The sequence below is a fragment of the Myxocyprinus asiaticus genome, chromosome 43 (genome assembly GCF_019703515.2).
Source record: "Myxocyprinus asiaticus isolate MX2 ecotype Aquarium Trade chromosome 43, UBuf_Myxa_2, whole genome shotgun sequence".
In the NCBI taxonomy this organism is placed as follows: domain Eukaryota; kingdom Metazoa; phylum Chordata; class Actinopteri; order Cypriniformes; family Catostomidae; genus Myxocyprinus; species Myxocyprinus asiaticus.
The window spans coordinates 4,783,279-4,810,478 of record NC_059386.1 but is presented as its reverse complement, the minus strand read 5'-3'; the positions used below and the strand labels follow the sequence as shown (position 1 = coordinate 4,810,478).

The window sequence follows — 27,200 nt, the reverse complement described above, 5'->3', positions numbered from 1 at the left end:
TGAAAGAATAATATGCAAAATAAAAAATGTGTGTTGTTATGTCCTCTTCTAGGCACCAGCGTATCATTTGATTTTAGAAGGCATTCTTATATTGTGGATTATCAGACTGCTATTCTCAAAAACATATAAACTTCAGGAGAGATCGGACCTCACAGAAAAGGTGAGATATGAGATCTGCTAAATTTACAGTCTTGCTGGATGTTTTGTTTCTGCAGCTAATTTGTGCTGGAAAATGACACATTTATCTGATTCAAGTGACCTCATTGTGCATGCACATCATATGTCAAAATTAGGGATGGGCACGAGTACTCGGACGTGGCAGCAATGATCGATCATGAAAACGATGATCAATGGTGATCACGCATGATGTGACTTTTCACTTAATTCGAAATCCAGTGACAATTACCTGACAACTAAACACAAACGTGTCAAAGAGGGAGCTTATTTTTAATTTTGAGATTGATTATGTTGTGGTTTTGAGGGGTACATCGATTGTCAGAGACGTGTCATAGTAACCAAACTGATATACGACACTGAAATGCAATCGTTACGATCATCAAAAGAGTGTAATTAACCGTGTTTTGAACACCTGTCTCTGCAAAATGTTTGCTAAACACTTTTTATAATCATTTAATGTAAGAACTTTGACTCGTTAATGGATATTATTTAATTAAAGTGAATGTTTGTTACTGACTGTAAACCTCCCTGCTCTGCGTGACGTAACACACACCTGCATCTCGTCGAAATGAATAAAGATTTCCACACGAGTTTCCAAGTTAGATGTCCGATATAAAGTGTCATTCCGTTGCACTTTCCCCAGTTGAAAGGTGGAAATTCAGACTCTCCGAGTTGAATGGAATGCTTCATGAATCATCACAGCAACAACAATACGGAGCATCGTGGCTTTCCTCACAAGAGCGCACATTTGTGGACACACACACACACAAGGCGCGTGTGGCAGTGGACTCAACGTGCTGAAGCAGCGCATATACAGCAGGCGAGTGTTTCAAACAGCTAGACAGAGCGCAGCTAAATGGAACAGAAAGCAGCGTCTTCAAAACTGAATTTCATCTTAACACGCATATTAAAAACGTGAAGTTTTTGGCGTCTCCTGTTAATCCAACCGCGATTTGATAATAGACAGTTCAGACAATCATGAAAAAAACTGGTGCGCGCTTACTAAGATAACCTGAAGGAAGAACAGACAGACGCGCGCATTGTGCACATTCTTTCATTGAGGTGGGCAGTGAATCTTCACGTAATGACAAAATATGATATATTTTGATTATGCAATCTTTTGTACATTTTGTAACATATTATTTTACAACAGCCTTTAAAAATGAATATAGGATACACTGGAACAAAAAGACACAATGCAGCAGCCATAGATGTTTGTCAGACATGTTATTATATAGTTATGAAAAATGTTACATATCCATATTTTATTATTAATGTGAATATAAATGAGCTGTGTTTGTTTTATTCATTAATATATGGTTAGTCATTAACCAAAACTGAAATCTGCTTTAGAAAATAAAAGGAGAATCTCCCCATTATAGGAATAACTGTTCAAAGTTCTGAAGTCTTGGTGTGATTGATCTTGTCATAATTTAAATAGGATGTTATGGGCCTCATTTCAAAAACACTTGACAAAAACTATCAAAAAGATAAACCAAATTCATGCCATTCTTGGGCCCACTGAAATCATTTTTATTTATTTTTTATTTTTTTACAAATTTCATTTATTTTCCCCTAAATTCTCTCTTCTCTGTTTAATTTATTCTGAATTCCATGTTTTAAAGTTGAAGTTTTATCATCAATATGGGGTCTAATCAAATGAATTAATAAACCTTTAATCAAATGAAAATAGAACGATACATTTTTAACATACAATTGCTGTATTTTTATCAAATGAAGTGTGTCAATCACATCCTCACAGCACAATCCAAAAACATAAAATAGGATATTTTTTGAGTCAAATATAGTGATATAGTACTGTAGATTTAGCTTTACAGTATAAATTAAAACATTGATGAAAACATTCAGTATACTGTAAAAATAAAAAATCTGTAATATTAACAGTAAAAGAATGTAAAAATTCTATGATAAATACAATATAAAGTAAACTAATATTTAACAAGACCATGCATGTAATGTTACGGTAAAATATTGTAAAAAAAAAAAAAAAATTAGTGGTAAAAAGTATATTTTGGAAAGAAAGTAAATTATGGTGAAAAACAATAATCGGGCGTTCCCAGAAGTCTCTGTGTGACCCATCACATTTCATTATATTTTATGGATTTTTATTTTTTATATCAGTTATGTACATTGGGATGTTCTGTGTTCTATTTTATGTAGTTTAGTTAATGTTTATAATGTTATTTTAATGTCACGTGTTACCCTGATGGTGTTTTATGTTTGTTAATTAATTATTGCTCCTGGAAGGGCCACTCTTGATGAAATTCAAGTCATCATGTGGCCTTTTGTAGTTACTGCGGTGATTAACGATACATTTTAAAGTAAAAAGCAGACTTTTATAGTTCGAGAAGGTTTAATTTAATAATATAAACGGTAGTTAACTGTAAAATATAGGGGCATCAAAATGACATCCCATAAAGCCTGAAACATGGTCACTGTATTTTTTACGGTAAATTTCTTGCAACCAAAGCTACCGGTTTTTTTATTTTTTTTTTACAGTGTAGAACACTCTTGCGTGTGAGAGATTGCTGAAATATAATTATTATTGTTATTATTATTATTATTATTATTACTACATTGAATGTTATATTTTACTATACAGAAGTAATATTTTTCTCTTCGTAATTCTGCAATTTCACACGTCCAGTTAAATCGAGCTTTTATTTTGGTGGAAAACTTACCTCTAGATAAGAAGTTCACTTGATGGCCTAGTTTGATTATTAAACATCAGAAGGCTGCAAGTAAGTTATATAAATATATAGTCTGCATGTGCTGCATGCATAAAAGTGAATGAGCGCTCATCTACAACACACATTTTCTCCGTTTTATAGTTACCGTAAATCCATTTTTATGACAGGACTTTGCAATTATTTCTGCATTTTCCGCATAGCAGAAATTATAGTGCCCTACCATTGGTAGAGCAAATGTTGCGGTGTTGGGCTGGTCGGGATACTCAGAGCACTGATTTGATAATGCCGCAGTATATACATTTTTTGCAAGAATCAACAAATGAATAGTTTACTTATAGTTGTCTAATAAATATTGTTGAGCATATTAAATTGGAATAGAAGTGTTTTAACATAAAATATATATGCACCCATCACCTTTAAATAATACAATTCCTAAAAGGAATTTCACAAAATAGTACATTAATGAGTTCTTTAACCCCAAATTACATTAGTGCAAGTCTCTTGCCTCCTTCTCCTTGTTTTTTACAAAATGACATGTTTACTTGATCTATCACATAGCTGCAATTTTTTGGCCTGGGGTTGTTCGAATGTGAAGATTCAATATTTTCACTGTTGCTTCATCCTTTTTCTCAGTGCGATTCTCTGCAATGATTGCATCAAATATACGACTCTAAGTGAGATTTCTTAAGAATCCTGCTGTGCATGGTATTACCAAAATGCATAGAATAATTTGATATCTCAATTGGTATTTTTGACATTTTAGTGAGGTTTATAGACCAATGTGAATATCATTTAGGTGTTTTCTCGAATTTAAAGTGGCCAGTGTGAATTGGAAATGTCATCATGATTTAACAAGCGTTCTCTCTTTTATGTCCTTTATTCTTTTCTAGGAGAAAGAAGAGTTAATTGAGGAGTGGCAACCCGAGCCGCTAGTTCCCCCTGTATCTAAAGACCACCCTTCCATTAATTATGATGTAGTTACAGAGTAAGTCTGGATAAACTCTCCTAATGGGTTGTAATGAATTCTGAATGAACCTCCTGTTTGAAACAATATTCACATGAAAATGCCTGACCATCAGAACTGTGTCTCCCCCATATGGAATCATAATTGGTGTGTGCTTAGTGTGTTCTACTGACTAATGGCCGTGTTTTTCTTATCAGCCCGCCAAGCCACAAAATCATCGTAAATGGTAAAGAGTACATTAACTTTGCCTCATTTAACTTCTTGGGTCTACTCGATAATGAGCGTGTAAAGGTTTGTAGCAGTACAAGTACAGACGTTAGTCTAAGTGCTTTTCCAATCTTCACATTTGCATCATAGCTGTTCCTGATTGTAATGTGCTGTTTTCACATTAATGCTAAATGCATCTTGATGAACAAAAATATCAGTTGTGGTGGATTTGATAATGGAAAATGTTATTTAAATGGTTGGTACTATATTTTAATCATGTAATAAGTGCAAATATGCAGAAATATAGGATGTGGGTAAATCATTCTGTTATTGTTTGCTTCCAAATCAGTTTAGTGTTACGCAGAAGCAATTGGAAATCGGAATGTAGCATGTCTAGTCTTTGCTGTTAAATAAAAAAAATGATTAACAGAATAAGGTACCAATGGTTTTGTACAGATTTGGTAAGTTAAAGTCAACATGATGAAATTCAAATTGACCACAGTTTGTTAATGCACATTTTTGGTGTTATTGTGTGCAATTTATTAGCACATGATATTCCAAGTACAATAACTTGCTCTCCCTTAGAGAACAGGGAAGGAATTTATTTTCTGAAATAGTTTTGCATTCCTCCGCAATACCCTTATCTACCCCTTATAAAGCATATTAGTAATCATATTTAAATTATGATATTTGTAGTAAAACCTTAGTAATAATATAGGGAAACCAAAACAGTGGTAATAGAAATCATAATAATTCTGCAAAAAAAAAAAAAAAAATTACTACAGTTTTATTATTAATACAATGGTTCATTTGTGGTTCAAGTATGGTTTAAAAAACAAAACGCCTTTATGAAAATTAACCATGGTTTTACTAAAGTAAACCTGCAGACCATGTAACAGTTTTTGTGGTAAGAACCATGGGTTTAAAAAAATTAACACTGTTGTTATTATAGTCAAACTAAAACTGTACGGCAGAATGATTTATTTAGCTTTTCCTGTATTATTGCTATGGTGTTACTACAAATACCAACGTTAAAATATATTTACTGTAGTAAAACCATAGTTAATTTTCATAAGGAATGGTTAAAGCTATTGCGAGGGAACCCAAAATGTTTGTGAGGAAGCACAAAACTATTTCAGAAAATAAAGGGGCTCTGTAACATTTTTCATCACCAAGGGTTCTTATTTTTCAACTTCTCTCCTCCAACCTCCACCTTCCACTTTAAGATCATGCACCCAATGGAAAAACAGCTGTTTTAAAGTCAAAATGAAATGGGTTTCACTATCCATTATACTTCTGCAATCTGAGATACACTATATTGCCAAAAGTATTCGCTCACCCATCCAAATAATTGAATTCAGGTGTTCCAATCACTTCCATGGCCACAGGTGTATAAAATGAAGCACCTAGGCATGCAGACTGCTTCTACAAACATTTGTGAAAGAATGGGCCGCTCTCAGGAGCTCAGTGAATTCCAGCATGCTACTGTGATAGGATGCCACCTGTGCAACAAGTCCAGTCATGAAATTTCCTCGCTACTAAATATTCCACAGTCAACTGTCAGTGGTATTATAACAAAGTGGAAGCGATTGGGAATGACAGCAACTCAGCCACGAAGTGATAGGCCACGTAAAATGACAGAGCGGGGTCAGCGGATGCTGAGGCGCATAGTGCGCAGAGGTCGCCATCTTTCTGCAGAGTCAATCGCTACAGACCTCCAAAGTTCATGTGGCCTTCAGATTAGCTCAAGAACAGTGCGTAGAGAGCTTCATGGAATGGGTTTCCATGGCCGAGCAGCTGCATCCAAGCCATACATCACCAAGTGCAATGCAAAGCGTCAGATGCAGTAGTGTAAAGCACGCTGCCACTGGACTCTAGAGCAGTGGAGATGCGTTCTCTGGAGTGGCGAATCACGCTTCTCCATCTGGCAATCTGATGGACGAGTCTGGGTTTGGCAGTTGCCAGGAGAACGGTACTTGTCTGACTGCATTGTGCCAACTGTGAAGTTTGGTGGAGGGGGGATTATGGTGTGGGGTTGTTTTTCAGGAGCTGGGCTTGGCCCCTTAGTTCCAGTGAAAGGAACTCCTGAATGCCTCAGCATACCAAGAGAGTTTGGACAATTCCATGCTCCCAACTTTGTGGGAACAGTTTGGGTATGGCCCCTTCCTGTTCCAACATGACTGCGCACCAGTGCACAAAGCAAGGTCCATAAAGACATGGATGAGCGAGTTTGGTGTGGAAGAACTTGACTGGCCTGCACAGAGTCCTGACCTCAACCCGATAGAGCACCTTTGGGATGAATTAGAGCGAAGACTGCGAGCCAGGCCTTCTCGTCCAACATCAGTGTCTGACCTCACAAATGCACTTCTGGAAGAATGGTCAAAAATTCCCATAAACACACTCCTAAACCTTGTGGAAAGCCTTCCCAGAAGAGTTGAAGCTGTTATAGATGCAAAGGGTGGGCCAACGTCATATTAAACCCTATGGATTAAGAATGGGATGTCACAAGTTCATATGCGTCTAAAGGCAGATGAGCGAATACTTTTGACAATATAGTGTATTTCACCTACAAAGGAAGCGAATGGGGGGCCAATCCGTAAACGTAAAAAAAGTCACTATTTCAGGGGACCTGGGTAGCTCTGTGAGTAAAGACGCACACCTGGAGTCGTGAGTTCGAATCCGGGGCGTGCTGAGTGACTCCAGCCAGGTCTCCTAAGCAACCAAATTGGCCCCTTTACTAGAGAGGGGAGAGTCACATGGGGTAACCTCCTCATGGTCGCTATAATGTGGTTCTCGCTCTCGGTGCGGCACGTGGTGAGTTGTGCGTGGATGCCGCAGAGAATAGTGTGAAGCCTCCACACGCGCTACGTCTCCACAGTAACGTGCTCAACAAGCCAAGTGATGAGGTGCGCAGATTGACGGTCTCAGACGTGGAGGCGACTGAGATTCGTCCTCCGCCACCCGGATTGAGGTGTTACTACACCACCACGAGGACCTAGAGTGCATTGGGAATTGGACATGCCAAATTGGTGAGAAAGCTATTTCAGAAGTATAGCCAAAAGACATAAACAATATGCTTGTTAACATGATTTTAGTGTGTGTAAATTTATATCCAATTTACAACTTTGTTGCCATGATGAGGTAATGCCAACAAACCCTAAAATCCTAAAATGTCTGTAAATAATATAATGAGTGAGTGCTTCCAAAAATTGTAAGCTTCATGTTTCTGCCTTTAAACCCTCCTAAAATTGTCCCCATTCACTTCCATTGAAATTTCCTCACTGTAACCTCGATTTTTGCTGTTTTTTTTTTTTTTTAAGAAAAGGTGGGACGAGTCGAAATAATTTTTGGGGGTAATCAACATTATGCCTCAAACACTGTTGATTGAGCTGAACCCGGAATATTCCTTTAACATGATCCAAATAGCCTGCATGGCCTCGGTGTCGCCAGCGCAAAAAGGAAAGTTGTTTTAGAGGTGGTGCAAGTTATTACATCTTGAGAAAAGATTAAATACACCAGGAATGTTTATCAAGAAAGTAAATCCTCAAATGAGATTTTTCATGTTCACTTTAAGAGGCTGATTAAACAAAATAAACTGGACAGAATAAGGATGTTGACAGTCTTGTATTGAACATTGTTCCGTTACGGAATTCTGTCGGTCATGAAAATGTTTTTGCACATGAACAGAGACATTAGTCCATGACACACTGTCAGCAATATAATTGGTTTGTTTTCAGTCGAAGGCTTTGATGTCACTAAAAAAATATGGTGTGGGAACTTGTGGACCAAGAGGATTCTACGGGACCTTTGGTACGTTGAGCAAGGATTTATTATCTCAAGCATTTGTCTGTCTTATGTAGCTCTGCCTCAGTTTAAAGCATTGAAACGTTTTGCAGATGTTCATCTGGAGTTAGAAGAACGTTTGGCAAAGTTCATGAGAACAGAGGAGGCCATTATTTATTCATATGGCTTTGCCACCATCGCCAGCGCCATTTCTGCATACTCCAAGAGAGGAGACATTATCTTTGTGTAAGTTCATGCTTTGCTCAGACAGCATTTTCACAGAGAACTTCCTACATTTGCTTGAAAAACATTAAGGAATAGTTCACCCAAAAATGAATATGTTGTCATCATTTACTTTTAATGGAATACAAAAGGAGATCTTAGGTGGAACGTCTGAGTAGCTCTTTTCCATACATTAAATGTGGTGAGTGATTCAAATGACAAGACTGCAAAACATCATTTTCTTATTGAGTATTTTTTTAATTATTCTTTTTGTTTTCCAGTCAAAAATCTCTAAAAATTCTTAAAACAAGATACATTTACTTGAAAAAGCAAAATGACAAAAGTTATTTGGTCTTGTTTTCAGAACAACCTAACAAAATTTAGTAATTTTTATGCTTAAAACAAGAAAAATAAAATATATATTTGCCAGTGGGGTAAGAAAGAAAAAAACTTGACTCAAAAGCAAAACGAGTTTATTCTTTGTTCTCCATTTTTTTTTTTTTTTTTACTTTTTTTGAAACATGAACCTCGCCATTCTGCTTCTTGAGTAAATTTATCTTGTAAGGATGTTTAGATATTTTTACTGGAAAATAAGACAAAAATACTCCTTTTTGAAGCTTCAAAAAGCACCATAAAAGTGTCATTAAAGTTTTTTGGTCAGTTCCTGACACAAAGCTATCAAATGTCTTCTATAGTCATATGATAGCTTTGTCAGGAACTGTTTGTTGGAGTTAATGATGACAACATTTACATTTTTGAGTGAACTATTCCTTTAAGAGCTTCTTAGTGATGTCAGTCATTTGTAGATATTGTAATTTAACTGGATCGTCTTTAGAGATGATAAGGTGACCTGATCTGTCTCTTGTTTTCTCAGTGATGAGGCGGCGTGCTTCTCCATTCAGAAAGGCCTGCAGGCTTCACGCAGCTTCATCAAATACTTCAAACACAATGATATGGAGGATCTAGAGCGCCTTCTGAAGGAGCAAGAGATTGAGGACCAGAAGGTAAGAAGGGATTTCACCAATGTCATGGGTTACATGAAGAGCCATTTATTTATATCATGACACATCAGCTTCCTCCAGGGTCTCTGGTTCCCCCCACAGTCCAAAAACATGCAGGTCAAGTGAATTGGAAACTGTAATCTGCCCGTAGGTGTGAGTGAGAGTGTGAATGAGTATGACTGTGTGTGTTTGCCCTGTGATGGACCAGCCACCTGTCTAGGGTGATTCCCTGCCTTCGGTCTGAGACAGCTGGTATAGGCTCCAGCACTGCCCGCAACCCTACATAGGACAAGCGGCTATTGAGGATGGATAGATGGATGAGACACTGCAACACATTTTGGAATATTGGTTATGTAATGAGAAGTGTATACTTATTTGTATACCCTAATTTTCAACTGTACTTTATTCCTGATGTTGATAGTCATAATTTTCGTCTTTTTACAAAAATGTCCTTTAAATTTAGTAAATATTTCTTTGTCATATTCGGTGATGATATGCCGTTTTAGTCGACAAAAATAACATTTGTTGACAATAATGTGCAAAATGACAAAAAATAAAAACGTAAAACTTTAACCAAATAAGCATCTAGTTGTTTAAACATGTTTCGAGCCAACATGAGAAAACTGACCGGAAATCCTGAGCTCCTGAATGGCATATAATTAATATAGTATTCTCAAGTACAGTATTAGCTACTTTTTGTGATTTCGTCACACTTATATTCTATTCTGTGTTTTAGACCATTTAGGATATTGCAATATGTGTTCTCAGTTCAAGTTGACCTGTTCATTTGCTTCATTGTCTGTGAAGATGTAAGTTGTAATATTACTTTTATATTGCGGATATAGCTGATTAATCTCATAAATTGGTTGCATTTGAGTGAGGTAATTAACTTGTTTGTGAAGGGGGGAAATCACAATACTTTGAACGGATTATTTGAATCAATTCTTTCTAGATTTTTCTAGAAACATAGACATAATTAGCTCAGTCAACTAAAATCATTTGATTTCCTTCATTAAGTGTCTTTCTGGGGGTATTAACACTTGGTCACTTAATATAGCTTGGCACCTCACGATGCGAATACGTATTGCAATACACGTCACGATTCAATATATTGCGATACATCACGATATCATAATTCCAGTATAATTTCCTATTAATTTGGGTATATCAGTTAACTGATGTCTGATGAAGAGCATGTTACTCAAAACATCATTTTTGTCTCTTGGTGAGCTCATTAAATTGATTTGGAAATGACAGTGTGGCAATTTTGATGTGTTTTTACATGGTATGAATACACATAGTTTAATATAAATATCGATACATGGAATGAGAAAGTTGAGAAAGTTTCGCGATATACCGATATTTGATTGTATCGACAGAGCCCTAGTTCTTACTTGCTTAAAAGCTAAAATGAATATATTGTCATCCAATTGCTTGAATGAAGGTTCATCAGATGTTTGCCTGTTGTTTTGCTATACATGTATTTTCCTTCATTTGACATTATTTGTATATGTTTTACTCCAGAACCCACGTAAGGCCAGAGTAATCAGACGACTCATCGTAGTTGAGGGACTCTACATTAACACTGCAGATATCTGTCCACTCCCTGAACTGGTAAGAAAACAGCGGCCTCATACTTTCTCCTCAGGACAGGAACATACTCTACACAAGTACGCAAAAGACGTGAATGCTCAGTCAAAGCCAAGCAAGCATGGAGTCCCGTTGTACATACTTAGCATGCGTTTTTGCATTACTGTGGTGGAACAATCCTAGGGTTAGGGTCAGTACTTAAGGGGGTCATAGTATAACCTTCAAATATCTGTGCCAGATGTGTTATATAAACATTTCAACAGCTTAACTGACTTTAACTCAGTAAGATTCTCCTTTGATCTGTTGATCAGCCATGACTGTAGTTGACCTAAAAGAGAAAACTGCCCATGGAAGAAGACGGTTTACACTAATTCCTGCTAAAGCGCCCCTTGCCTGGGAATGGAATACATACTTGCATTACATTTCAAATTGAGTTATGACTAGGGATGTGCACAATGACTAATTTAATTGACGTTTATACTGAAATTTTGTAGTCGACTTATACACAGATGTGCCAAAACATTATGACCATTCACTTCACCAGTGAGTAAGGTTGATCATATCCTAACAAGGCCACAGGTCAAGGTCTTGGTAGATTAGATGGTAAGCAAACAATCAGTTCCCGTAGTAAACATGTTGAATGCAGGAGAAATGGGCAGGAGTAAAGACCTGAGCAACTTTGACAAGAGACAAATTGTTATGGCCAGACAACTGGGTCAGAGCATCTCTGAAACGGCAAGGCTTGTAGTGTGCTCCTGGTCAGCAGTGTTGAGTACCTACCGATAGTGGTCCGAGGAGGAACAAACCACAAACTGGCAACAGGGTGTTGGGTGTCCAAGGCTCATCGATGTGCAAGGGCAACAAAGTCTATCCTGTCTGTGCCAAACAAACAGAAGGTCTACTGTGCCACAAAATTTTAATGATTGTTACGGGAGGAATGTGTCACAACACACAGTGCATCGCACCCTGCTGCGTATGGGGCTGTGTAGCCACAGACCGGTCAGAGTGCCCATGATGACCCCTATCCATCATCGAAAGCACCTACAATGGGTACGCGAGCGTCGGAACTGGACCTTGGAGCAGTGGAAGAAGGTCACCTGGTCTAATGAGACCTGTTTTCTTTTACATCACGTGGACGGCCGTGTACGTGTGTGCCATTTACCTGGGGAAGTGTTGGCACCAGGATGCACTGTGGGAAGACGACAAGCGGGTGGAGGGAGTGTGATGCTCTGGGCAATGTTCTGCTGGGAAACCCTGGGTCCGGCCATTCATGTGGACGTCAATTTGACACGTGACACCTACCTAAACATCAATGCAAACCAGGTACTCCCCTTCAACGGTATTTCCTGATGGCAGTGGCCTCTTTCAGCAGGATAATGTGCACTGCCACACTGCACACATTGATCGAGAATAGTTTGAGGAACATGATGTACAGTTCAAGGTGTTGCCCTGGCCTCAAGATTCCCCAGATCTCAGTCTGATTGAGCATCTGTGGGATGTGCTGGGCCAACAAGTCCGATCCACAGCGGCTCCACCTCACAGCTTACAGGACTTGAAGGATCTGCTGCTAATGTCTTGGTGCCAGATACCACAGGACACCTTCAGGGGTCTGGTAGAGTCCATGCCTCGGAGGGTAGGCAATGTTTTGGTGGCATGCGGAGGACCAACAGCATATTAGGCAAGTGATCATAATTTTTTGGCTCATCAGGGTATTTATGATGTGTTTGCCTTGAATTATGAACATTGTGAAGCTATCCTTTATAAAACATGACAGACATTCACTGAATAAATCTGTGAATCGGCAGTGTAGGACCAATAAGAACAAACATAATAGCCTGTTCTAAAAGGAATTCACCTAGTGGAAGTATTATAACAGTCAGTACATTGTTGAAAATAATTACAGGTAAGCCTAGTCAACGAAAAAATGTAATTTGTGGAAAAATAGCTGTATGAGTTGCGTAAACCTAATGTATTGTCCTACAACATGACATGAACTCTCAGAATACAAGATAATCAATTTAGCAGTCCGCACTTAGTTGAAAACGAACCTACTTGATGAATTGGCAGTGCAAAAAAGTGATGGCAAAAACAGGCATGCAGCTTTCAATAGTCATTTACTACTTTCTCAGACCATACATTTTTGTTAAATGAAATGTACATGTCAGTGTGGCCTGGTGAAAGATGGGACTGAGGCGATTAATCCCTGCAATTTAAAAAGCCAGGTCAGCTGGAACAGAAGTTGCAGACACGCAGAAATAGAGACTTTTGAGCCGGTAGAGCCTAGGTAAGAGTCTGGCCTTCCCGCATCACCACCGAAGAGTATATATTCCCATACTTTTCTCAGTTTGTAAGAGGATATTGTTCTGCAAGTAACGTGAGTAAAATCATGTTATGCCTGATGTGAAATTAAACTTTGTTTTTATATCATTAACATGAAGAATTGTGTAATTCATTATATTTAAAAAGTAACGTTTACATGACAGTAATTTAATCGTAGAATTTTTTAAATATATAAATCAAAACGTAAATTTGTACACAAATGGTTGAAAAGTTTAATGGGGAAAAATATTTAACCGACTAGTAGCAGCAGTACCGTTAATTCGACTAGTCTCGCACATCCCTAGTTCTGACAGATTTCGGAATGCAATAACGTAAAATTGAACTTGAAATGCAACTGGTGTAGAGTATGTTTTGGGAATTAGAATGGGGGTTAAACTAAATTTAGCCAACTTTTTTAACTGTATTGAATTTTGGTATTTCTCTGGATTTGATTTTGTCTGTATGGTATAATTTATCCAGTTTGAAATATTACTACTGTTGCATTGCTCTGGTTGCATTTCTCCCCATGGGGTAATGCTTTTAAATAGATCTATCTCCATTTCCAGGTGAAGATGAAGTATAAATATAAAGTACGGATCTTTCTGGAGGAGAGCATGTCTTTTGGAGTGCTTGGAGAACATGGGCGAGGAGTCACAGAACATTTTGGGGTCAACGTGCGTAATATTATCTTCAGTATAAATGCATAAGCTTTACAGTTCTAAACGGCCAATTAGTAAATCACGATTCCTCAAATTTGTGTTTCTGTTTTGAATTTAGATTGATGATATTGATCTTATAAGTGCCAACATGGAGAACATGCACAGAGTATTTCATTCTCTCTCTCCTAAACAGTTCCCTGCAACTTTCAACTGGCTTGTCTAATGATAAAAAAAGGCAATTATATTAATAAAACTTCTATCTTATACCGTCTGCAAATATGCGGATACCTCATTTAAACAGATGTAATTCATGAACCTCATAAAACTTCAAATCAAGCGTTTTCTTCCTGAGGAGCGCTCCTATATCTTCAGTGTGGGCTCTTCTGAAACCCCCTAGCGACAACCTGGCAACAGCCTAGCAACTGAGCCTGCTATATTTGGTCCCTACCATATGCAGTGGCAAGAAAAAGTATGTGAACCATGTGAATTCATCTGCATCAAAGTCACGAGTATAGACAAATGCAATGTGCTTAAGCTAACAACACACAAACAATTATAATCTTCGATATCTTTTTGTGAACACATCCCTTTAAACATTCACAGTGCTGTGGAAAAAGTAAGTGAACCCTTGGATTAAATAACTGGTCAATCCTCCTTTGGCAGCAATAACCTCAACCAAGCATTTCCAGTAGCTGTGGATTACACTTGCACAACGTTCAGAAGGAAATTTGTGCCACTCTTCTTTACACAACTGCTTCAGCTCAGCCATATTCTTATGATGTCTGGTGTGAATGACTTCTCATTCCACAGCATCTCTTTTGGGTTAAGGTCTGGGCTCTTACTAGACTACTCTAAAAGGTGAATTTTCTTTCTTTGAAGCCATACTGTTGTAGATTTACTTGGATGTCTAGGGTCATTGTCCAGCTGCATAACCCAACTTCTGCTGAGCTTCAGCTGGTGGACAGCCACCCTGACATTATCCTGTAGGATAACTTGATAAACTTGGGCATTAATATTTCCCTCAAGGATGGCAAGCGGGCCAGGCCTCTAAGCAACAAAGCAGCCCCAAATCATGATGCTCCCTCTACCATACTTCACCGTTGGGATGATGTTTTCATTTTGGTATGTGGTGCCCTTTTTACGGCATACGCAGTGCTGTATGTTCTTCATCGCTTCACAAAAAATTTGCATTGTGGAGTGTCAAGGTGGTTTTTGGCAAACTTCAGGTGAACATAAATTTTTTTGTTAGAAAGCAGCGGCTTCGTTCATCAGGACACCATGCCTGTTTAATGTTTTCCATATAGTAGACTCATGAACAGAGATGGTAACCAGTTCCAAAGAATCCTTCAAGTCTTTAGCTGTCACTCTAGGGTCTAAGTGAGCCTCATTGAGCATTGTGCCCTTTGTGTCATCTTGGCTGGATGGCCACTTCTAGGGAGAGTATCCACAGTACTAAATCTTCTCCATTTATAGACAGTTTGTCTAACTGTGGACAGCTGATAGCTCTTCGAGATAACTTTGTAACCCTTTCCAGCTTTGTGCAAAGCAACAATTCTTGATCGTAGGTCTTCTGAGATCTCTTTTTTTTTTTTTTTTGCTAGGCATGGTCCATGTCAGCAGATGCTTCTTGTGAATAGCAAACTCAAAATGTTTGTGTGATTTTTATAATTCAAAGTAGCTCAAACCCACACCTCCAATTTGTTTAATTAATTGGATGCCAGGTTTGCCAACTCTTGACTCTAATTAGCTTTTGTTGAAGTCATTAGCCTAGGGGTTCACATACTTTTTCCAACCTACAATCTGAATGTTTGAATGATGTATTCAGTATGTACAAGAACAATATAATACATTGTGTGTTATTCTTTAAAACAGTTTGTTTGTTCATTATTGTATGTTAGATGAAGATCAAACCAGATGAATTTAAACAAATGGAGGTAATTACAAAGGGTTCATATACTTTTTCTTGCCACTGTACTAAACAAAAATACGGGTATATGCGTTATGTATGGCCTTTTAACTTATGTTTTAAATTATTTCCGAACGCCCATGATGCATGAAATTGAGCTGGCATAGATAGAAGTGTTTGCATCAACTTCACACATTTACGTAGGGTATGTGTTGGGCCTTAGGCTTCACATGTGCAATACATACATACATATATATATATCTCAGCCACAACATTAAAACCACCTGACTAATATTGTGTAGGTCCCCCTCGTGCCGCTATTCTTCTCACCACAATTGTACAGAGTGGTTATCTGAGTTACCGTAGACTTTGTCAGTTCAGACCAGTCTGGCCATTCTCTGTTGACCTCTCTCATCAACAAGGCATTTCTGTCCACAGAACTGCCCCTCACTGGATGTTTTTTGTTTTTGGCACAATTCGGAGTAAATCCTAGAGACTGTTGTGTGTGAAAATCCCAGGAGATCAGCAGTTACATAAATACTCAAACCAGCCCATCTGGCACCAACAATCATCCATGTGATTATCTAATCAGCCAATCGTGTGGCAGCAGTACAGTGCATAAAATCATACAGATACGGGTCAGGAGCTTCAGTTAATGTTCACAACCATCAGAATGGGGAAAAAATGTGATCTCAATTATTTGGGCAATGGCATGATTGTTGGTGCAAAATGAGTTGGTTTGAGTATTTCTGTAACTGCTGATCTCCTGGGATTTTCACACACAACAGTCTCTAGAATTTACTCTGAATTGTGCCAAAAACAAAAAATATCCAGTGAGGGGCAGTTCTGTGGACGGAAATGCCTTGTTGATGAGAGAGATCAACAGAGAATGGCCAGACTGGTCTGAACTGACAAAGTCTACGGTAACTCAGATAACCACTCTGTACAATTGTGGTGAGAAGAATAGCGGCACGAGGGGGACCTACACAATATTAGTCAGGTGGCTTTAAATATATCAGGGTTTTTTTTTCTCTCACAGGCATTTTCAACATTCTGAGTAACAAATGCAAAGACGTCCACAAAGCACTGCAAGGGTAAGTCTAATTTCCTTCATTTTTTTCCCATGAAAGAAAAGCTAATTGGGCTATAGTTACTAGAATGTGAAACACTTGATGTGAACTCAGTTATACCAAAAAAGGAACAAAATCTATGAAAAGCAAAGTTATTAGGAGTTATTATTTACGCCAAAATGTAATGATGAATGCTAAATGTCTCGTGTCCAAGATTTAAGAGTTATTAATGACCTAATACATGTTGAATTGTCAATGTTATTGCGGTGTCAGAAGTGATGATATCATTGATTATTTATTGCAGAACTCCAGGGCTAAAGGTTGTAGGAGTACCTTCCGCTCCTGCTCTTCATCTGCAGTTGGAGAACAGCACAGGATCCAGAGAAAACGACCTGAAGCTGCTTCGTACGATTGTTGAATACGTAAGATAAAGCAACAAACAATTGAGTCAATCATCTCACCATTGTTATCATAAACTTTTTTTTTACCCCTGAATGGTGGGACTTGATTCTATGCATTGGATTGTAGAATTGATTTGGATCCTGAAATGTAGGCGTTACCAAGAGGGAGCCCGATGGCTGGGGGATTTAACCGTGATCATTTGTGATAACTAAAATTTTTGTGCACTTAAATGCCAATCACAATGTACTGTCCAAGTAAGGGATTTTTTTGTTTTGTTTTGTGTCATTTTGTGATGTTATTGCATTATGTAAGCACTCCAAATGAGCATTTCACGGACTGCAGAATATAAGCAAGGATTTTGATATTTAACGTTCACGTTAGGGCAAATGTTCTTGGTTGTTGTAGGTTCATACACACAGTGTTGATGGCATGAAGTGACACCGAGGAGACACTATTTCTGTGGAGATGGTAGAATGAAGAAACATATTTTCAAATACATTTTTTCATGTGACATGTAGGCTGGTGGGTTTAATAACATGTGAAAGTGAAGAATTCAGGACAGAAATATATTACTTTTGCAAAATAATACACTATATTATATTATGATAGGCCTATAATATAATATAATTTTCAGGTTGGCTGGGTTCCCAAAACAAAAGTATAAATGTAATGATGACCAAGAAGAAATATTTTAATAATGAAATTCATTTAATTATCAAGTAATTCCAAGCCTGTGAAATATTTTCCAAGTTTTGAAAAGCCTTTAAATGAAATCACATATCCCTATTTTTTTTTATTTGATTCCGAGTTAAATATGAATAAATGATATGGATGTGTATTTATCGCACAGACCTGAAGCATGAAAATTTGTATGACAATCATCATAATTGTGAAAAGCCCTAAAACAGACAGTTAAACCGTTAATTGGGGTGTCATAAAATGTCGATATATCGATTATTGATCGGCACGTTATTTTATGGATATATTTTTGAGGCATCGAGAGAAGTCTAATTTGCGTGCTTTCCAATTCACTCAGTTGGTCTGGCGTAATAGCGTTGGGAGACCACAAGAGGGTGATATTACATTTACTGAAGTCGGTCACAATCACACATACAAACAGGACTAGCTGATGCGCCACAGCAGATGGCAGTCCAGAGTTGCAAAGGTTTTGAACTTCTTCAAGAATGAACAAAGTGACGTTGATGAGTTTGCAGGTTAGTGTATGAAACTGGTGTATCTGTGCAAACTGAACGATTAGAAATGGCGACGTTTATTATGCAATTTCTCTGTATGTAGTCTTGAATAGGTCTTTCATTCAAGCTGCCAACCCATAAAATGACATACTTGTAACTGAAAATACAGTACATTGTGTAGGCTATATGAAAGATACACAATATATCATCCAGCGGTGGAGTAAATAATCGTTGTCCTTTGATAATGATTTGGGTCGAATATAATGGAAAACTGTATGACTTGTGCGCCGTGGCATTGCAGAATTTTGACGCTGAGCATTGGTGGTGTGTGTTTAACCTTCGTAGAAAATAATTGTTTAGAATTTTAGAACGTGCCATGTCATCCACCAGACACATCCGGCATCCCTTAATTTACCCTGCCGCTCACACTTTATAAAAGTTGTGTTGAGAAAAATGTTTGAAAAGATAAAGACTATTGTGCAACAAGCAACCCAATTTATATCTGAAAGAAATCCAGATATATATCGATAATCATCAGGAAAATCTTCCAATTGTCGAAACCTACCATTAATTGCAATTATTTGTATGACAATTAATCGTTAAATTTCATAATCGCGACAGCCCTAATGACAGCAAATGAAATGCACACAAAATTGCTGAAACTAAATGATTATTAAATACTGTACATTTTACATAATATTTACACAACAATAAAAAATGAAAACGCAAATTGCATATTATTCATTGACAAGACTGTTGGTATTGAAACTGACACAATGTGGAAGATAACGCTGTTCGACCAATTGTACAAGGTTATTGGCTGATGTCGATTGCCTTAAAATGACCAAATATTGGTCCGGCAGTTATATTGTCAATCTGTCCTTAGGCACAACATGAAGCAGAACTTGATGAAATGGCAATATGATAAAAAAAATACACCAATGATCAATATATACATTTATTTGTAATCATAATAAACAATTCTTCTGCCAAGTAATCTAATTCATTAGCCATACGGTAGGCTTTTTATTTGCAACTTTTTCTTATTAACTGCATTGATACAGAATGTGCGGTCAAAGATGTGCATTTACAGCATTTTAAAATGGCTTTAAATGCAGCTGATCCAATCAGAATTGAGTCAGAACTATTCGTTATATATTATTATTATTATTATACTAGTACAGTTAACAGAGTAACTTTGTCTTGTACTTTTTATATTTTAGTGTTTGGACAGACAGATTGCTCTCACTTTGGCACGATACCTGGACAAAGAAGAGCGCTTTCTTCCACCACCAAGGTGAGTATCTGTGAATTATCAATATCAGCCTGTTCTACAGTTTATACAAAGTTTTATCTACAGATCTCTGGAACAAACATAGCTACAGGAAGTGTTTCTTTGACCTGCAATTAAAGTTCTCAATTTGTTGAATGAATATCTGTTTTGTCTGCAGCATTAGAGTAGTTGTCACTGTGGAGCAAACGCAACATATTAACACATCTGTCACACACCATAAAGCTTTAAATATATAAATTCCATGAGATTACTGTACCAGAGATGTGAAACAAACAAGTGTGAGCACCATTTTACCTGACAATTACATGACCTTTGACCCTAAAAACCTCACCTGTGGATAACTGTGCTTGTTTTGTATTGTCATAAGATTGAACCTGTTTGTATTATACTTATTTCAGACATAGTGTACAGATAATGTTGATTATTTTAGTCAATGGAATAAATGCAGTGTTGGTTCTTCAATGTTTGCAGTTGGTATGCACCACCAAACCTAGGTATACTGTATTCTATTCAATGCCTTGAATGATGATGGGAGATCATAACTAATCTACAATAAATGAAGACAAGAACGATAATAATTTTATATGTAAAGTATCTTTTAGATGCAGTTTATTTACATATTTTTCTTTTTGTTACTTTTTGACCAAAGAGTTGCTTCTTTACCATATGAAATTCAAAATGTTTATGCACTGCACATGAATTATCATCTCTCTCTCTAGCAATGACTTGTGAGGGACCTTATTTTAAATTATGCAATAAATTATTTTATTCTCTTGTTTTTTTTTTTTTTTTTCAGATTTTAACACATTTAAGCCTCGATATGAAATCAGATTTTAATCCGTCTGTTTGACTATAGATGGATGATTCTTCAATAAGGGGTGCCCTTATTGAAGAATCATCCATCTACTATCTTGAAAAATCTCCATTGAAACATTGATATGTCCTGTAATAAAGATCTGATCATGGACTTGATCAACCTGCAAGTGGATTTTGGTATAATGTGTGATGATAATGTCTATTAGCACTTTTTAGAGAAATGGTTGGATATGCCTTGGACTTGCTAACACAACAGATTAGCAAGCAGTAAGTTTACTTTGAATTTATAAAGATAAAAAGAAATTGATTGTTTCAGAATTAAAATTCTCAAAATAACTGGTTTAATAATGACACTAAATAAATCTCAGATCATGCTGTAAACATTTTAAAATTAATTACGTTTCTGATCTTCTAACTCAGATCACCTGACAGAGATGTGCTCTCCTGTCAACTCACTTTTCCATCATAATACTTAATAGTTCTCAATATTTCCCTAAAGTGCTTGGTGTAATGGAAATGACAGCAGTACTGAGGACAGTCATTCTTTGTTATAAAGGAATTGTGCACACAAATACCTACTTAAAGGTGTACTCAGTAATGTTTCCCTCATTAAAAAAGTTTTACTACTAAAGAAATGAATAGTAATCTTGATACGTCTTAAATCATGAGCACTCACATGCGATGAAGACTCCAGTCATAATTATTACAGATCATAATTTGGATGTGCTCTGTTTGAAACCTGGCTTAAACCAGATGAATTTATTAGTTTAAATGAATGTACTACCCCAGGTTATTGTTATAAACATGAGCCTTGTCTGAAGTGTCGAGAAGGATGTGTTGCTGCAATTTACAGTGAAGTTTTTGGTGTTACTCAGAGGACAGGATATAAATTTAAGTCTTTTGAACTAATAATGTTTAATGTGACACCATCAGATACAAATAAAACATCTCTGTTGTCTTTTGAACCTTGCTACAGTATATAGATCACCCGGGCCATATTCCGATTTCCTAGGTGAATTTGCACATTTTCTATCAGATCTAGTAGTTACTGTGGATAGAGCTTTAATTGTTGGTGACATCAACATTCACATAGATAATGAAAATTACACATTGGGATTAGCATTTATTGATATTCTCAACTCTCTTGGAGTCAGACAAAATGTGACAGGACCAACTCATCACCATAATCATACGCTAGATTTAATTCTGTCATATGGAGTTGAAGTTGATACTATAGAAATTCTGCCGCAGAGCATAGACACCTCAGATCATTACCTTGACTCTTGTATGCTACAATCAGCTAATGTTACTCAATCTACACCACGCTATCATTCAGGTAGAAACATCATTTCGACCACTAAAGAGAGCATCACTAATAATCTTCCAGATTTATCTCATATACTCAGTAAGCCAAAAAGTCTAGAAGAACTTGATGTAATAACAGAAAATAAAAATACAGTCTTCTCTAGCACTCTTGATAGTGTCGCCCCCTTAGAGTAAAAGAAATCACATTCACATTCATGTTCTCAAGAAAGCAGCTCAGAAAATGGAGTGCAAGTGGAAGAATACAAAATTAGAGGTATTTTGCAGTGAATAGAAGGATAGTATCTGTAGCTACAGACAGGCACTAAAAGCTGCCAGGTCAGCATATTTTAGCAAACTCACAGAAAATAACCACAACAATCCTAGGTGTTTATTCAGTACTGTGGCTAAATTGGTTAGGAATAAAGCCTCAGTTGAACCAGATATTCCACTGCAGCACAACAGTAATGACTTCATGAATTTTTTTACTGATAAAAAGTGGAATTATGCAATCGTCTGTCAAAGTACCTCAGAAAACAGTGTCTCATAACTTTTCTCATGAGCAACTTCAATCCTTCGCTGTCATAGGTCATGAAGAGCTAACAAAACTTATCGAAACATCAAAAGCCACAACATGTATGTTAGATCCAATACCAACTAAGCTCTTAAAAGAGGTATTCCCTGTCATCTCAGAACCTCTTCTTAATAGTATTAACTTCTCGCTACCCTTAGGACATGTCTGAAGATAAATGGCAGTTATCAAACCGCTTATTAAGAAGCCACAGCTTGATCCTGGAGAATTGGCTAATTATAGACCGATTTCAAATCTCCTGTTTATGTCAGAAATACTAGAAAAGGTAGTATCCTCCCAACTATGTTCATTTCTACAGAGAAATAGTATAAATGAACAATTTCATCCAGGATTTAGGCCCCATCACAGTACAGAGACTGCACTTATCATTTACATTTATTTATTTGGCAGATGCTTTTATCCAAAGCAACTTACAGTGCACTTATTACAGGGACAATCACCCTGGAGCAACCTGGAGTTAAGTACCTTGCTCAAGGACACAATGATGATGGCTGTGGGAATTGAACCAGCAACCTTCTTTTGATTACCAGTTATGTGCTTTAGCCCACTACGTCCCCCCCCCACCCCCCCATTTATCAGAGTTACAAATGATCGTGGCTCCATTTCTGTTCTAATGCTTTTAGATCTTAGTGTTGCCTCCACACCATAGATCACAACATTCTCTTGAATAAGCTTGAGAATTATGTTGGCATTTGTGGACTTGCATTAGCATGGTTTAGGTCCTATTTAGCAGACCGCTACCACTTTGTCTGTGTAAACGAAGAATTGTCAAATCAAACAAAAGTTAAGGATGGAGTGTCACAGGGATCAGTTTTAGGGCCTCTGCTTTTCTCCTTATATATGCTTGCCCTGGGAGATATTATCTGGAATCGTGGAAGTTTCTACTGTTATGCTGACAATACCCAACTTTATATTTCTTCGAAACCTGACCAAATTTCACAATTCTCCAAATCCGAAATCAAAGATTGGATGGCCGGAAATTTCCTTCTACTCAATTCTGACAAAACAGAGGTATTAATTATTAGACGAAAAACCTTTAAAAATAAGCCTCTAAAATATAATTTGACTCTCGATGGATATACTGTTACATCGTCTTCTACAGCGAAGAACTTTGTTATATTTGATACCAATCTGTCCTTTGAAAATCAAATTTCCAATGTTTGTAAAACAGCATTCTTTCACCACAGAAATATTGCTAAGTTACGACACATGCTATCTGTTGCCGATGCCGAAAAACTAATTAATGCGTTCATGACCTCAAGACTAGATTATTGTAATGCATTACTGGGAGGATGTCCTGCAAGGTCAATAAATAAACTTCAATTGGTTCAAAATGCAGAAGCCAGAATGCTAACTAGAACCAAGCAATATTATCATATAAGCCCCGTTTTATCGTCATTACATTGGCTACCTGTTAAATTTCATATTAATTTTAAAATTTTGTTAACTACTTACAAAGCTTTGAATGGTCTAGCTCCGCAGTACTTAAGTGACCTTCTACCACACTATATTCCATCATGTTCATTACGATCGCAAAATTCTGACCTGTAAATAGTTCCTAGAATATCAGAATCCACGAAAGGAAGTAGATCTTTTTCCTATTTGGCTCCTAAACGAAGGAATAGTCTCCCTAACACTGTTTGGGATGCAGACACACTCTCTCAGTTTAAGTCAAGACCAACGACTCATCTGTTTAGCCAGGCATACACCTAATTTATCCATCAACTCATAATTAGGCTGCTTTAATTAGGTATGCTGGAACCAGAAACATTTATCATGATCTATAATTCCGCAAAAAAATTTAATGTGATCTATGCTAATATTATTCTATTTGTTTCATATCCCGAGGTTACCAGAGCCAGATCCATCTCCGTACCTGCTTGGTGTCGGTCTCCAGTGCTACGTGTCTCTGAGTGATGACAACTAAATGCAGCCGGTGCCAGCCAGACATCACTTCATTTTATTACGATGGACTTCAGAGGATGAACTGATGCCAACTCCAACCATAAGACATGGGATACTTCATATGCCACTGCCTGAACCTTGGACTTAGGATAGACCTCATGAAATGACCTGCCGGTTGAACTGCAATGCACATCACTGATCTCTGCCTGTATCACATTGGCCTAATGATGGACTGCACTCTTCAAATTGAATACATGACTATCAATTAATTGCCAACAGATGCCTTCATCAGCCAACCAACAAAGGACAATGCATCTATGCGAACTTCTGCAGTTAATCCAGGATGAACTTCAAAGTCATTAGACATTAATCTTACAGTTCATAAAAACATATTTGTGTAAACAATGGCCATTAAAATGTACTTAGTTTACTAATTTTAAACCATGACTTGCACTGCACATAAATAACTAATATTGACATTATATTCATGATGTTAGCCAGAGGGGAACTGGCCCCCACAGTGAGCCTGGTTTCTCTCAAGGTTATTTTTCTCCATTACCCAACATCTTATGGAGTTTTGTGTTCCTTGCCACAGTCGCCCTCAGCTTGCTCACTGGTGTTCTAAATAAATGTTTTATTTAATTATTTATTTTTATACACAGTTTATCATATTTAATCAAACTACACAATGATGACTCTAAGACTTTATCGATATTACAGTTTCATTTTCTGTTAATGCATGATTTTCTGTAAAGTTGCTTTGAAACGATGAAAAAAGGATATACAAATAAAATGACTTGACTTGACTTACTCAGTTACCACTCTGTTTCTGGACACTTTAACTCATAGATTACATAAATCATGGCTGACTGTGAATAGTGAATTTCTACAATGGCATTGGTAACTGAAAACTATTGTTTTTGATTAATGCTGCATCCAGGCCACCAGGTGTCAGTGTAAGTCCAAGACGACATTGAAAATATTACTGAGTGCACCTTTAAAATTATTTATGGGGTGGGGAAATGGCATACTACCATTTTACTCCTACAATTTCTGCCCTAGACAAACATGGCAGAAGTAATATGGGTAGTATGCCATTTCAAACTCAACACAACACTTCTTCAGAATCATCCTTGGGGAAGAAAAGTTCCCCTAGTTGAAGAATCACAGTATACTGAGGCAAATATAGTATATTATGTTATTTAGATGTGTTGCCAGTAGGTGTCATGCCTTTTTTCTTCTTTTTTTAAGTTTCTCAAACTTCCAAAATCAGTCCTGCTCTCAGAATTACTGCCAGAGATCTTCTATTATGAGATAACAACATCCGCGTTTTTAACATTGGAGAGAGCGTAACGGTCAACTAGCGGTGTTACGACAGTAAGTCACCGTTTGCAAATACCATACAAACGAATGGGAAGAGCCGTAAACTGACACCTGCTTGTCGCAAAATTGTCCGCGTCTTCTCTTATAAAACAGCAATTGTATCATAGTAAACTCCACACATAGTTCATTCCAAAAGGATTGTCTAGTGTAAAACATGTTGAAGATTAGTGGGAAAGCGGTCAATTCATTAAATTATGTGCTGTTTCCTCACAAAAGCAGTTTATTCAGCGTAATGAAGCGTCTCCTCCATAGACATCCATTAAAAAACGGCCTCTTGTCTTCTCGCCAGTATACCGCCCCGCAGAATGTCTATGGGACCGCCGCGTTATGCTATTTTATGCTAATCTTTGTAGGCTCACCTATGTAGAGGAGTTCTGTTACTACTCCTACTATGGCTAAAAGTTTAGCTCATTAAAATTAATCAGGACATGCTGACGTTGCCTGGTAACCTTCCTGGAGCGTCCTGTTACGTGACTTAATTACCACCCCAAAGACTAGCTTGCAGCAAATCCTGTATGCCTACTGGGTGAGCGCTTTATTGCGTAATTAATATTCATGAGCATTCACCTTCACTGCCGTAGGATTCGTAAATTCGCTTCCCTCCCTTGGGAAGAGGGATTCATCCTACGTTATGAGGAGCTGCAGTTTCTCGCTCACTTTTCTATTGGAGATTTTTTGGGACGCTTTAGGAGTAGCGGCGTCGACAAGCACCTATCGATTGAGCGGGATGAAACGCGTTATTATTTTGCAAATGAGCCATCAAAAACAGACGTTTCATTCACTGCACACTTGAGACTTTCGAGAAAAAAAAAAAAAAACGTGTATACTTCGCACGCACAGACTCTGTTATCACTTGTGGAGCGGTTTGGAAGTTTGGAAGTTGTAACACCCTGACTCCAGTATCAGCTGTACGAGAGGAATGTTCACTGTGAGGATGTATCTAGTAAGGATTACAACTAATGCATTGGTGCATTTCACTAAAAGTCGTTTCTTAATGATGTCCTTCTTCCTCGCGACCTTTACATATACAGGTAAAGAGTTTCGTATTTTTTCATTTACTTTCTTCACTATCATAGCTTTTCCTTAAACGTGTAACTGTGTGTGGTTTCTATTTTTTATAGTCGGAAATTACATTTCATTGCAAGCAATCATTGCTGCTCGCTGGTGCATTTAATACAACAACTTGTTAAATTGGGTTTGATGCATATAAATAATGGGAGAAAAGTAGGAAGTGTTGAAGCTATTTTCTGTTCCATGTGGTTCGTGCAAACATTCAGTTTCTTCAAACGGGATTTTCTTTCTTTCTTTCTTTCTTTCTTACTTATTTGCACATGTATATTTTGAATTGAACTTTGCATTCTCAGAGGTATAGGAATCGAATAGGTTCCTAGTAGGTAAACTTACATGTTTACTGTGTTTCAGTTTAAATATCCTTATTGACTTTAAATGAATGCTAGTTTTAATATTAGCAACCCTGCTGACATCCTTGAGGACTTTTAGGTTCACATTGTTACTTGATTATTGAATACACTGTAACAGATGCAGATCCAGTGCATTTCATTTAGATCTTGGCAGCATCTTTGATTCACCTTACTTTGCTGTGGAAATGGTTCCTGTTGCGAGTATACTCTTAATACATTTCCCTGCACAACTGATCAAGTCAAACCAAAGCCATCAGCGTTGTTTGTTGAAATTGGCTGGGTC

At 37.3% G+C, this 27,200-nt stretch overlaps 5 protein-coding genes across 10 annotated transcripts in view; 4 read left to right on the top strand and 1 right to left on the bottom strand.

Annotated features, from left to right (window-relative positions):
• The window catches only part of LOC127433285 (serine palmitoyltransferase 1-like), a 94,541-nt gene that overhangs the window by 1,568 nt on the left and 65,773 nt on the right, over positions 1 to 27,200 (top strand). The window contains exons 2-10 of one of the 4 annotated variants that reach the window (XR_007895867.1): positions 53 to 160; positions 3,779 to 3,873; positions 4,050 to 4,143; positions 7,797 to 7,869; positions 7,956 to 8,088; positions 8,939 to 9,068; positions 10,590 to 10,679; positions 13,523 to 13,648; positions 16,579 to 16,633. Coding sequence is in view for 2 of the 4 variants with exons in the window: in XM_051685031.1 (XP_051540991.1) it covers positions 53 to 160; positions 3,779 to 3,873; positions 4,050 to 4,143; positions 7,797 to 7,869; positions 7,956 to 8,088; positions 8,939 to 9,068; positions 10,590 to 10,679; positions 13,523 to 13,648; positions 13,752 to 13,856 (954 nt within the window). In the remaining 2 variants the exon portion in view is untranslated. Of the gene's footprint in view, positions 1 to 52; positions 161 to 3,778; positions 3,874 to 4,049; positions 4,144 to 7,796; positions 7,870 to 7,955; positions 8,089 to 8,938; positions 9,069 to 10,589; positions 10,680 to 13,522; positions 13,649 to 13,751; positions 13,984 to 16,578; positions 16,634 to 27,200 lie in introns of those variants that run through there. The other 3 variants (XM_051685031.1, XM_051685032.1, XR_007895868.1) reach the window with 3 other exon arrangements.
• The window catches only part of si:busm1-57f23.1 (uncharacterized protein LOC368621 homolog), a 76,600-nt gene that overhangs the window by 27,953 nt on the left and 21,447 nt on the right, over positions 1 to 27,200 (bottom strand). The window lies entirely within an intron of this gene.
• rassf6 (Ras association domain family member 6) overlaps positions 1 to 27,200 on the top strand; it is an 88,374-nt gene that overhangs the window by 43,016 nt on the left and 18,158 nt on the right. The window lies entirely within an intron of this gene.
• Positions 16,641 to 24,853, top strand: LOC127433290 (serine palmitoyltransferase 1-like). 3 transcript variants are annotated; one of them, XM_051685057.1, is made up of 3 exons: positions 16,641 to 17,031; positions 19,428 to 19,501; positions 24,065 to 24,853. In XM_051685057.1, the coding sequence occupies exons 1-3, from the start codon at positions 16,888 to 16,890 to the stop codon at positions 24,123 to 24,125; spliced, it is 279 nt and encodes a 92-aa protein (XP_051541017.1). In that variant the 5' UTR covers positions 16,641 to 16,887; the 3' UTR covers positions 24,126 to 24,853. The 3 variants fall into 3 exon arrangements, with proteins under 3 accessions (XP_051541017.1, XP_051541016.1, XP_051541014.1); XM_051685056.1 differs by lacking the exon at positions 24,065 to 24,853 and adding an exon at positions 19,656 to 19,829; XM_051685054.1 differs by having other exon boundaries at positions 16,643 to 17,031; positions 24,057 to 24,842.
• Positions 26,115 to 27,200, top strand: part of LOC127433274 (tyrosine-protein kinase transmembrane receptor ROR2-like) — a 216,153-nt gene continuing 215,067 nt past the window's right edge. The window contains exon 1 of the mRNA XM_051685006.1: positions 26,115 to 26,527. Within this exon, the coding sequence (XP_051540966.1) occupies positions 26,416 to 26,527 (112 nt within the window). The 5' untranslated portion in view covers positions 26,115 to 26,415. The remainder of the gene's footprint in view (positions 26,528 to 27,200) is intronic.